The 13,273-nt window shown below is 46.9% G+C and overlaps 1 protein-coding gene across 4 annotated transcripts in view; it reads left to right on the top strand.

Annotated features, from left to right (window-relative positions):
- The window catches only part of LOC128696113 (uncharacterized), a 64,122-nt gene that overhangs the window by 43,467 nt on the left and 7,382 nt on the right, over nt 1-13,273 (top strand). For all 4 annotated transcript variants that reach the window (XM_053787199.2, XM_053787198.2, XM_053787197.2 and 1 more), the window contains exon 3: nt 9,370-11,450. In XM_053787199.2, the coding sequence (XP_053643174.2) occupies nt 9,370-11,450 (2,081 nt within the window). The remainder of the gene's footprint in view (nt 1-9,369; nt 11,451-13,273) is intronic.

Below are 13,273 nucleotides of genomic sequence, written 5' to 3'. Positions count from 1 at the left end.
GCTGCATATTCCAGTCCTAGCCTTGTAAAACATTATGTACAGTCTGTAAAGTTTTAACTCAGTCTGTGTTATTGTCTTACTTTTTACATAAATCTTCGTCTATTTATTAAATTTTTTCTTCCTCTCTTGGCTGGACTGTACGAGCGTTCCTGAGTAAAGGAAAAATGTTGGTAAGTCCATGTGTGGTGTCTGTGTGGTGTCTGTGTGGTGTCTGTGTGTGGTGTCTGTGTGGGGTCTCTGTGTGGTGTGTGTGTGGTGTCTGTGTGGTGTCTGTGTGGTGTCTGTGTGGTGTCTGTATGTGGTGTATGTGTGCATGGTGTCTGTGTGGTGTCTGTGTGGTGTGTGTGTGTGGAGTGTCTGTGTGGTGTCTGTGTGGTGTGTGTGTGTGGAGTGTCTGTGTGGTGTCTGTGTGGTGTGTGTGTGTGGAGTGTCTGTGTGGTGTCTGTGTGGTGTCTGTGTGTGGTGTCTGTGTGGTGTCTGTGTGTGGTGTCTGTGTGTGGTCTCTGTGTGGTGTTTGTGTGTGGAGTGTCTGTGTGGTGTCTGTGTGGTGTCTGTGTGTGGTGTCTGTGTGTGGTGTCTGTGTGTGGTGTTTGTGTGGGGTCTCTGTGTGGTGTTTGTGTGTGTGGTGTATGTGTGTGTGGTGTATGTGTGGTGTATGTGTGTGTGGTGTATGTGTGTGTGGTGTGTGTGTGGTGTATGTGTGGTGTATGTGTGGTGTATGTGTGTGTGGTGTATGTGTGGTGTATGTGTGGTGTATGTGTGTGTGGTGTATGTGTGTGTGGTGTGTGTGTGGTGTATGTGTGGTGTATGTGTGGTGTATGTGTGTGTGGTGTATGTGTGGTGTATGTGTGTGTGGTGTATGTGTGTGTGGTGTGTGTGTGGTGTATGTGTGTGTGGTGTATGTGTGGTGTATGTGTGTGTGGTGTATGTGTGTGTGGTGTGTGTGTGGTGTGTGTGTGGTGTATGTGTGGTGTATGTGTGGTGTATGTGTGTGTGGTGTATGTGTGGTGTATGTGTGGTGTATGTGTGGTGTATGTGTGTGTGGTGTATGTGTGGTGTATGTGTGGTGTATGTGTGGTGTAGTGTGGTGTATGTGTGTGGTGTATGTGTGTGTGGTGTATGTGTGTGTGGTGTATGTGTGTGTGGTGTATGTGTGGTGTATGTGTGTGTGGTGTATGTGTGGTGTATGTGTGGTGTATGTGTGGTGTATGTGTGTGTGGTGTATGTGTGTGTGGTGTATGTGTGTGTGGTGTATGTGTGTGTGGTGTATGTGTGTGGTGTATGTGTGGTGTATGTGTGTGTGGTGTATGTGTGTGTGGTGTATGTGTGTGGTGTATGTGTGTGTGGTGTATGTGTGTGTGGTGTATGTGTGTGTGGTGTATGTGTGTGGTGTATGTGTGGGGTGTGTGTGTGGTGTATGTGTGTGTGGTGTATGTGTGTGTGTGGTGTGTGTGTGGTGTATGTGTGGTGTATGTGTGGTGTATGTGTGTGTGGTGTGTGTGTGGTGTATGTGTGGTGTATGTGTGGTGTATGTGTGGTGTATGTGTGGTGTATGTGTGTGTGGTGTATGTGTGTGTGGTGTATGTGTGTGTGGTGTATGTGTGTGTGGTGTATGTGTGTGGTGTATGTGTGTGGTGTATGTGTGGTGTATGTGTGTGTGGTGTATGTGTGTGTGGTGTGTGTGTGGTGTGTGTGTGGTGTATGTGTGGTGTATGTGTGTGTGGTGTATGTGTGTGTGGTGTATGTGTGTGTGGTGTGTGTGTGTGGTGTATGTGTGTGGTGTATGTGTGGTGTGTGTGTGTGTGGTGTATGTGTGTGTGGTGTATGTGTGTGTGGTGTGTGTGTGGTGTATGTGTGGTGTATGTGTGTGGTGTGTGTGTGGTGTATGTGTGGTGTATGTGTGGTGTATGTGTGGTGTATGTGTGGTGTATGTGTGGTGTGTGTGTGGTGTATGTGTGTGTGGTGTATGTGTGTGTGGTGTATGTGTGTGGTGTATGTGTGTGTGGTGTATGTGTGTGTGGTGTATGTGTGTGTGGTGTATGTGTGTGTGGTGTATGTGTGGTGTATGTGTGTGTGGTGTATGTGTGGTGTATGTGTGTGTGGTGTATGTGTGTGTGGTGTATGTGTGGTGTATGTGTGGTGTATGTGTGGTGTATGTGTGGTGTATGTGTGTGTGGTGTATGTGTGTGTGGTGTATGTGTGTGTGGTGTATGTGTGGTGTATGTGTGGTGTATGTGTGGTGTATGTGTGTGTGGTGTATGTGTGTGTGGTGTATGTGTGGTGTATGTGTGGTGTATGTGTGGTGTGTGTGTGGTGTGTGTGTGGTGTATGTGTGGTGTATGTGTGGTGTATGTGTGGTGTATGTGTGGTGTGTGTGTGGTGTGTGTGTGGTGTATGTGTGGTGTATGTGTGGTGTATGTGTGGTGTATGTGTGTGTGGTGTATGTGTGTGTGGTGTATGTGTGGTGTATGTGTGGTGTATGTGTGGTGTATGTGTGGTGTATGTGTGTGTGGTGTATGTGTGGTGTATGTGTGGTGTATGTGTGGTGTATGTGTGGTGTATGTGTGGTGTATGTGTGTGTGTGGTGTATGTGTGGTGTATGTGTGGTGTATGTGTGTGTGGTGTATGTGTGGTGTATGTGTGGTGTATGTGTGTGTGATGTATGTGTGGTGTATGTGTGGTGTATGTGTGTGTGGTGTATGTGTGGTGTATGTGTGGTGTATGTGTGGTGTATGTGTGTGTGGTGTATGTGTGGTGTATGTGTGGTGTATGTGTGTGTGGTGTATGTGTGGTGTATGTGTGGTGTATGTGTGTGTGGTGTATGTGTGGTGTATGTGTGGTGTATGTGTGGTGTATGTGTGTGTGGTGTATGTGTGGTGTATGTGTGTGTGGTGTATGTGTGGTGTATGTGTGGTGTATGTGTGTGTGGTGTATGTGTGGTGTATGTGTGTGTGGTGTATGTGTGTGTGGTGTATGTGTGGTGTATGTGTGGTGTATGTGTGTGTGGTGTATGTGTGGTGTATGTGTGTGTGGTGTATGTGTGGTGTATGTATGTGTGGTGTATGTGTGGTGTATGTGTGTGTGGTGTATGTGTGGTGTATGTATGTGTGGTGTATGTGTGGTGTATGTGTGGTGTATGTGTGTGTGGTGTATGTGTGGTGTATGTGTGTGTGGTGTATGTGTGTGTGGTGTATGTGTGGTGTATGTGTGGTGTATGTGTGTGTGGTGTATGTGTGGTGTATGTGTGTGTGGTGTATGTGTGTGTGGTGTATGTGTGGTGTATGTGTGGTGTATGTGTGGTGTATGTGTGGTGTATGTGTGTGTGGTGTATGTGTGGTGTATGTGTGGTGTATGTGTGTGTGGTGTATGTGTGGTGTATGTGTGTGTGGTGTATGTGTGTGTGGTGTATGTGTGGTGTATGTGTGGTGTATGTGTGGTGTATGTGTGGTGTATGTGTGGTGTATGTGTGTGTGGTGTATGTGTGGTGTATGTGTGGTGTATGTGTGTGTGGTGTATGTGTGTGTGGTGTATGTGTGGTGTATGTGTGTGTGGTGTATGTGTGGTGTATGTGTGTGTGGTGTATGTGTGTGTGGTGTATGTGTGGTGTATGTGTGGTGTATGTGTGGTGTATGTGTGGTGTATGTGTGTGTGGTGTATGTGTGGTGTATGTGTGGTGTATGTGTGTGTGGTGTATGTGTGGTGTATGTGTGTGTGGTGTATGTGTGTGTGGTGTATGTGTGGTGTATGTGTGGTGTATGTGTGGTGTATGTGTGGTGTATGTGTGTGTGGTGTATGTGTGTGTGGTGTATGTGTGGTGTATGTGTGGTGTATGTGTGGTGTATGTGTGGTGTATGTGTGGTGTATGTGTGTGTGGTGTATGTGTGGTGTATGTGTGGTGTATGTGTGGTGTATGTGTGGTGTATGTGTGGTGTATGTGTGTGTGGTGTATGTGTGTGTGGTGTATGTGTGTGTGGTGTATGTGTGGTGTATGTGTGGTGTATGTGTTCCTTGGCTCTCAAGCTGTGGCTCTTTCCTGCTGTTATTTCTGTGTTTCTTCCTTCTGTTTTATCTCTCTTGTTCCTAGTTTCTTGATATTTTTAATCGTTCCGTTATCATTGTCTTTATTGTTCGTCGTTATCTCTTTTTTATGTTTTTGTTATTATCACTTTTTTCTATTTCATCGTTTTCTAAGTTTCTTCATTTGATTTATGTTAAGGTTCTTCATTTCTTCACTGTCTTCACTCTTTTACTTCCTCTCTTCCTCTTCGTTCTTACATTAGCTTCATCTTCTTCACTCGTCTTTCTTCCTCCCGTTTACGTTTTCAACGTTTTCAGCGTTCACTCTTTTGTCTAATTTATTATCGTTGTTCATTGATTCCGCGTCATTTCCTTTATTACTGTATTTATTTATTTTTATTTCAATAAAATATGATTTAGTTGTTCGTCAATATGTTTATATATAATTATCATTAATATTAATTTTTATGCCTGTTTCGTCTGTGGTAATTATTTATTGTCTACATTTATTCTTCCAACTTATTCAATATTTTTATAATAATTTTAAACTGAAAACCAATGTACTTACTTAACTGTGCTTTCTGGGGGTCGAGCTTCAGCTTTTGGGCTGAAGCTTTAATCAGCTGGTTATGTGGGTTTCTGGATTCTTCATATCTACTCCTGAACTATGCACAATAAGTGTCAGGGGCCCAAGACTGTTCAACTGCCTTCCAGCACACATAAGGGAGCTTACCATCAGACCCCTGACTGTTTTCAAGAAGGCAGTGGACAGGCACCTAAAGTTAGTACCTGAGCAGCCGGGCTGTAGTTCATACGTCAGTTTGCATGCGGCCAGCAGCAACACCCTGGTTGATTAGACCCTGATCCACCACGAGGCCTGGTCTCAGACCGAGCCGCGGGGGCGTTGACCCCCGAAACCCTCTCCAGGTAAACTCCAGGTAAGATTTCTTCAACTACTCCCCTATCATGGACTCAGCTTTTACTAGCAGTTCATTAAAATTATTTTGTATTCTTATGTTGGAATATTCTCGGTGTCTTGTAGTTCAGATGAGCGTAAAGTTGCCTTTCATTTTCCCTTATTCCACGTTATTTTATTAAAAGCAAGCGCTAAACCAGTGTGGATGAAGGAAGACCTGAAACTTCCAGAGTTCTAGAACCTCCCTAGTAGAACCTGTCTTTGACAAGCTGGAGTATTTTGTATGTCGCGGTCATATCCCTTCAGATTATTCCTTCTCTCAGCTCAGGCGCCAGTCTAGATTTATACCTTTGAACTTTCTCGAGCTTAGCTTTTTGTTTGACTATGTCTGGATTGCACACTGGCGCTACATAATTGCACATATGTCCCACGTATGTGGTTAAGTGTCTTTAATGTGCTTTGGCATAGATTTCCGAAGATCAACTTTATGGTTAACTACCCAGCACGTGACTATGATAAATTTGTCTTGATGTGACCTTCATATTGTAGGTTTAGTGTAGTAAATGTTTCTTGATTTTTGTTTTATCGCGCTGTGTCACCCTCAGATGGTACGCTGTGTCACCCTCAGATGGTACGCTGTGTCACCCTCAGATGGTACGCTGTGTCACCCTCAGATGGTACGCTGTGTCACCCTCAGATGGTACGCTGTGTCACCCTCAGATGGTACGCTGTGTCACCCTCAGATGGTACGCTGTGTCACCCTCAGATGGTACGCTGTGTCACCCTCAGATGGTACGCTGTGTCACCCTCAGATGGTACGCTGTGTCACCCTCAGATGGTACGCTGTGTCACCCTCAGATGGTACGCTGTGTCACCCTCAGATGGTACGCTGTGTCACCCTCAGATGGTACGCTGTGTCACCCTCAGATGGTACGCTGTGTCACCCTCAGATGGTACGCTGTGTCACCCTCAGATGGTACGCTGTGTCACCCTCAGATGGTACGCTGTGTCACCCTCAGATGGTACGCTGTGTCACCCTCAGATGGTACGCTGTGTCACCCTCAGATGGTACGCTGTGTCACCCTCAGATGGTACGCTGTGTCACCCTCAGATGGTACGCTGTGTCACCCTCAGATGGTACGCTGTGTCACCCTCAGATGGTACGCTGTGTCACCCTCAGATGGTATGCTGTGTCACCCTCAGATGGTACGCTGTGTCACCCTCAGATGGTACGCTGTGTCACCCTCAGATGGTACGCTGTGTCACCCTCAGATGGTACGCTGTGTCACCCTCAGATGGTACGGTGTGTCACCCTCAGATGGTACGCTGTGTCACCCTCAGATGGTACGCTGTGTCACCCTCAGATGGTATGCTGTGTCACCCTCAGATGGTACGCTGTGTCACCCTCAGATGGTACGCTGTGTCACCCTCAGATGGTACGCTGTGTCACCCTCAGATGGTACGCTGTGTCACCCTCAGATGGTACGCTGTGTCACCCTCAGATGGTACGCTGTGTCACCCTCAGATGGTACGCTGTGTCACCCTCAGATGGTACGCTGTGTCACCCTCAGATGGTACGCTGTGTCACCCTCAGATGGTACGCTGTGTCACCCTCAGATGGTACGCTGTGTCACCCTCAGATGGTACGCTGTGTCACCCTCAGATGGTACGCTGTGTCACCCTCAGATGGTACGCTGTGTCACCCTCAGATGGTACGCTGTGTCACCCTCAGATGGTACGCTGTGTCACCCTCAGATGGTACGCTGTGTCACCCTCAGATGGTACGCTGTGTCACCCTCAGATGGTACGCTGTGTCACCCTCAGATGGTACACTGTGTCACCCTCAGATGGTACGCTGTCACCCTCAGATGGTACGCTGTCACCCTCAGATGGTACGCTGTGTCACCCTCAGATGGTACGCTGTGTCACCCTCAGATGGTACGCTGTGTCACCCTCAGATGGTACGCTGAGTCACCCTCAGATGGTACGCTGTGTCACCCTCAGATGGTACGCTGTGTCACCCTCAGATGGTACGCTGTGTCACCCTCAGATGGTACGCTGTGTCACCCTCAGATGGTACGCTGTGTCACCCTCAGATGGTACGCTGTGTCACCCTCAGATGGTACGCTGTGTCACCCTCAGATGGTACGCTGTGTCACCCTCAGATGGTACGCTGTGTCACCCTCAGATGGTACGCTGTGTCACCCTCAGATGGTACGCTGTGTCACCCTCAGATGGTACGCTGTGTCACCCTCAGATGGTATGCTGTGTCACCCTCAGATGGTACGCTGTGTCACCCTCAGATGGTATGCTGTGTCACCCTCAGATGGTACGCTGTGTCACCCTCAGATGGTACGCTGTGTCACCCTCAGATGGTACGCTGTGTCACCCTCAGATGGTACGCTGTGTCACCCTCAGATGGTACGCTGTGTCACCCTCAGATGGTATGCTGTGTCACCCTCAGATGGTACGCTGTGTCACCCTCAGATGGTACACTGTGTCACCCTCAGATGGTACGCTGTGTCACCCTCAGATGGTATGCTGTGTCACCCTCAGATGGTACGCTGTGTCACCCTCAGATGGTACGCTGTGTCACCCTCAGATGGTACGCTGTGTCACCCTCAGATGGTACACTGTGTCACCCTCAGATGGTACGCTGTGTCACCCTCAGATGGTATGCTGTGTCACCCTCAGATGGTACGCTGTGTCACCCTCAGATGGTACGCTGTGTCACCCTCAGATGGTATGCTGTGTCACCCTCAGATGGTATGCTGTGTCACCCTCAGATGGTACGCTGTGTCACCCTCAGATGGTACGCTGTGTCACCCTCAGATGGTACGCTGTCACCCTCAGATGGTACGCTGTGTCACCCTCAGATGGTATGCTGTGTCACCCTCAGATGGTACGCTGTGTCACCCTCAGATGGTACGCTGTGTCACCCTCAGATGGTACGCTGTGTCACCCTCAGATGGTACGCTGTCACCCTCAGATGGTACGCTGTGTCACCCTCAGATGGTATGCTGTGTCACCCTCAGATGGTACGCTGTGTCACCCTCAGATGGTACGCTGTGTCACCCTCAGATGGTACGCTGTCACCCTCAGATGGTACGCTGTGTCACCCTCAGATGGTACGCTGTGTCACCCTCAGATGGTATGCTGTGTCACCCTCAGATGGTAAGCTGTGTCACCCTCAGATGGTACGCTGTGTCACCCTCAGATGGTACGCTGTGTCACCCTCAGATGGTACGCTGTGTCACCCTCAGATGGTACGCTGTGTCACCCTCAGATGGTACGCTGTCACCCTCAGATGGTACGCTGTGTCACCCTCAGATGGTACGCTGTGTCACCCTCAGATAGTACGCTGTGTCACCCTCAGATGGTACGCTGTGTCTGGCACTATTGTATAACTCGGACCTGTTGCTTTTTCGAATACTGAAATTTAGTCATCGTGAAGGTGTCTGGCAGGCTTCTTCTTCCGTGTGTTTCACTGAAGATAACCATATCCAGTCTGTTCACTCTTAAGAACATAAGAAAGAAGGAACACTGCAGCAGGCCTACTGGCGAGGCAGGTCTAAGTCACCTCCCGGTTTAAATCAATGACCCACCTAGTCAGATCAGATCACATCCACTTAAGGAGCACGGCATCAGACCCATTAGCACAAGCTAGTCAGGTCCAACTCACACCCACTCATATATTTATCTAACTTATTTTTAAAACTACCCAACGTCTTAGCTTCTATGACGGTACTCGGAAGTTTGTTCCGCTCATCCACAACTCTGTTACCAAACCAGTGCTTTCCTATATCCTTCCCGAATCTGATTTTTTCCAACTTAAAGCCAGTGCTGCGAGTCCTGTCTAGGCTAGATACTTTTAGCATGCTATTTACATCACCTTTATTTATTCCTGTTTTCCATTTATACACCTCAGTCATATCCCCCCTAATTTCTAGAGAATGCAGATTCAGGGCCCTCAGTCTGTCCTCATAGAGAAGATTTCTAATACATGGGATCAACTTTATCCTCCTCTGTACGTTTTCCAGTGCATTTATATCCATTCTGTAATACGGTGATCAGAACTGTGCAGCATAATCTAAACGAGGCCTAACCAAAGATATATAGAGTTGAAGAACAACCCGAGGACTCCTATTATTTATGCTTCTTGATATGAAGCCAAGAATTCTGTTCGCTTTATTGCGAACACTTATGCAATATTTTATGAGTTATTTTGCTTATAATATGTCCAGTTCTTTCGAGGTTTTGTCTATATTCTAGCTTATTGTCCTGTGTTTGCTAGTTCTATGCGGCTTACTTTCTCCTCTTTTCTGTTTATTGTACGTACTATTCCATGTTCGACTGTGAAGGAAGACGCTCAGAAACTTTATTTTCACTTACGTCCCTGTGTGTGTTTATGTGAGTAACGAGGTTTCTTACCGCAGGTGTAGGCGTGGCAACATGTATCACCACCTTGGCATCCAGCGTGGGCGTGGTAACATGCCTTGCGGGCGTACGCTGGACCCGGAGTGGAGCAGTGCGCCGGCTGTTCCTGTTGCTGTTGCTGGCCGCTGCCATCGCACTGCAAGTATCAGCAGTGATACTCCAGCAGCAGGGCACAGGAGAACGTACAAGCTTATGCTACCACGAAAATCACCTGCTTCCTGCTTCTCCTACTTCCCCACCACTCATATCCCTTTCCACCTTACGCCCAGGATCATCATCCTCGAAGCCATCAACATCTCCATCAACATCACTTCCAAAAACCCTATCAGAGCTGCCGACTTCAACGATGGGTCATAAGAACGGAAGCATTGTCATTTTAAAGACAACAAACAATATGACCACAATGAGGTATCCAAATATTACAACCTCGCAGAAACCTGCTATCACAACTGCCACTACAAGTACCACGAATACGTCCACAACTGCCGACATATCATCCATGATCTATAATTCCACCACAGCCAAAGAGACAGTGCCCTTTTATTCTCATATGACAGTTACAGATGATTCCCAAATATTTGTCACCGATAGCACAGAATTAATGCCAGGAGAAGATAGTATAGGACCTTCAGTGACGATGACAGATGAAGGTCCAGAAAATAAACAGAAAACTCTCACTTTCACTAGTCCAAGGTCCACGAATAAGCTAAACATTTACAAATATAATGCACAGAAAAATCTTATCAAGACGACAACAGCGAGAGGATTTCGAGACAGTCTGGAAAACAGTGATCAGGATGTAGATGTCAATTATGTGAATGATAACGACACATCTCCTGAGGACTCTGAATCAAACAACGGCGATAACTACTATTACGACAGTGACAACGATGGTCACCAAGGAGATGAGAGTTCCCTGGTCAGAAACTCTGGTTCCAGCCACCACAATGGCATTCCATTCCATTATTCACTTGACACACTTTCTAAACCCAGTTCGCAGAGAAAATCTTCAGCAAACGTTTCCTTAACGCTTTTTGGCCAGCAAAGATCCTTGCAGACCAAATTTAACAGGTTGGACCATATTCCATGGAATCCTAGGTCCCGGTTAAATAAGTTTCCAGCAGCACCACAGACCAATCACAGAAGCAAATCAGGCCAAGAAGACCCAGCCATGAATAAAGATGTAAGCCTTGGCGACACTAAAAGTAGGAGTAGGCAAAGGAAAAGTCATCTTGGCAATCACATTCTACCCCAGGTATTCCCGTCACCCCGTCTTTCTTCAGGCGATGCTGAGCGTTCGCTGTCAGCTTCAGACTTAGATTGGGATGACCAACAACATCGGTCTTTTTCGGAGCTCAACCGTCCAAGACCGTCCAACAATAAACTTCAGTCATATTTATCCCGGCCAGTAAGACAAGCTGGCGCATCAGGAAGTAAGTACCTAAATGGTGACGAACTGAAGTCAGGGATCAGGTCACACAAGATTCCCAAGCGAACCCGCCGATCCCTCTCTTTTATCACAGAAAACATGAATAAAGATAATGAAAATAACAAGACAGCAAGTCAAACAAGCATAGATGATGCAAGTATAACCAAGTCTCGCACAATTGCTCAGCGTGAGCGAATAGAGGAGACGGGAAGCCTGCCAGGTAACTATGTCAGTGGTGTTGGAGTGAAAATGGGTGTGGCTATACTGCTGACTATAGGTGGGTTTATTGGGTCGGGGGTGGAGGCCAGTATGGCCCAACTGTGGCACTGTTACTCCCATGGTTACGACGAAGGAGGCGTGAGTCATGACATTCTGCAGCGCACTATCACTCACACCTTCCACCTTAGCACCTACGCTGCTCACAAGACATGGTCACGTCTCACCTCGGGTGCTTGGCTATTGGGTGGAGGAGTCCTCTCCATCATAGCGTGCATGGTGGGCCTAGAAGCGGGCGTATACGGCGGGATGGCAAGCGTGCACCTAGCCGTGGGCGTGTGTGCCCTGTGTGTACTTCTAGTGGTGCCCATACCCTACGGTTCCGTGGACCCTCCCAGGACTCGGCGCCCACTCTCTCTCTACCTGGACGATGAGGTGAGTGAAAACTCAGTATTGAGTCTTGTGTTCTTATTTTTACCTCACTAACTCGTACACACCACCCTACTGTGAAACAACGTGGTATTAATTTAAACATGCCCTTATTTGTTTTAAATGCATCGTAACCTTTTTTCTTTTGTATTACACAGACTATATATTGAATAGTGTAAAGTCATTATGCTGGCTTAAACACGGACTAGCCAGATGGTATCCCTGCCAGGGTTTGCCCCCAGGCTAGCCAGGTGGTATCCCTGCCTAGGCTTACCCCCAGGCAAGCCAGTGGCATCACCACCAGGGTTCACTCCCAGGCTAGCCAGTGGTATCACCACTAGGGTTCACTCCCAGGCTAGCCAATGGCATCACCACCAGGGTTCACTCCCAGGCTAGCCAGTGGCATCACCACCAGGATTCACTCCCAGGCTAGCCAGTGGCATCACCACCAGGGTTCACTCCCAGGCTAGCCAGTGGCATCACCACCAGGGTTCACTCCTAGGCTAGCCAGTGGCATCACCACCAGGGTTCACTCCTAGGCTAGTCAATGACATTACCACCAGGGTTCGCTCCCAGGCTAGCCAGTGACATCACCACCAGGGTTCATTCCCAGGCTAGCCAGGCGGCATCACTACCAGGGTTTGAACTTACTTTAAGCCTTGTTTATACAAAGTTCACGAAAGTGTTAAATCTCAAGTTTGCAAACAAAGATTATTATACACAATGTTTACTCGCCCGACAGTATCCATACATATTTTAAGCTACACTTCAGTGAATATAATTAAAGGACCCCAATGGAAATATCACTCTGACTTTTTTGGGTAATCCTAGGTTCTCTACACATATGCTGCTATGTATGATAATCTATGTAACTGCATTTGTGTATACCTGAATAAACTTACTTAAATCGACCTTAGCCTCACGGTACTGCATCTTCGCCTGAAGCCGCTACTACAGTTACTAAATTCACAAAGCACCAACTTTGACAGATTCACGAAGTTAACTACAGACATAAATGTTAGCATAGACCATCTATATTTAAATGTTATTTGAATTTAAAGTTTAATATTTATTCTTTTATTGAGGCAAGAGACGCTATACAGCAGGCTTTTGTTTGGAAAAACGTTTTTATTGTATACAGATTTTGATGAAGCTCTATACAAAGTGAAACATTCAGCAGACGGAGGATCGAGCCTCCACCATGTCTTACGCTGAATGACCCACATGGGTTTAACGTTTAATAGGAATTTAAAATTAAAATAAGAGTGAAACGTTGTCGCAATAAGAACAGAAATAACTGAACTTTCAGGGCACATCTGAGAAGCTCTGATCTTTCAGAGACTGATTTTGCAAGTCACTTATGAAAGGTTGTACTGTCATCCTTTGTAAGACTGACCTTGAAAGGGACCAATGAAAGAGTGCGACCTTTACCCCTGAGTAAGGCTGCTTGCCCACAGAGGCTCTGAAAACCTTAACCCTCAGCAGATGACCTTTTGAAGTTACAGATGTTTTAGGACGACAACATTGGAGACCGACTTTTTTTTTTTTTTACCAGAGGTGACATGTATTTCAAGTCATCTAAAAGTAACTCGTCCTCATACTGAACATCTGAATGACAACGAATTTATTTACTTACAGCCGGGTAAACAAAAGACAGTATTGCAAATGTTTAGCTCGTGCTGAGAATCACGCGCTGTAATAAGTTGGAAAACGTTCCCCCCCGAGAGCAGGTTGCTAAGAGGCTGCATGGAACGTTGAAGTTTCAAGACAATCGACTGCACGTGGGTTATTAAAGCTGCAAATCATATGAACACTAACATTAAGAATAC

Source organism: Cherax quadricarinatus, chromosome 48 (assembly GCF_038502225.1).
Source record: "Cherax quadricarinatus isolate ZL_2023a chromosome 48, ASM3850222v1, whole genome shotgun sequence".
NCBI classification, from domain to species: Eukaryota; Metazoa; Arthropoda; class Malacostraca; order Decapoda; family Parastacidae; genus Cherax; species Cherax quadricarinatus.
This window is presented reverse-complemented; position numbering and strand designations above follow the sequence as displayed.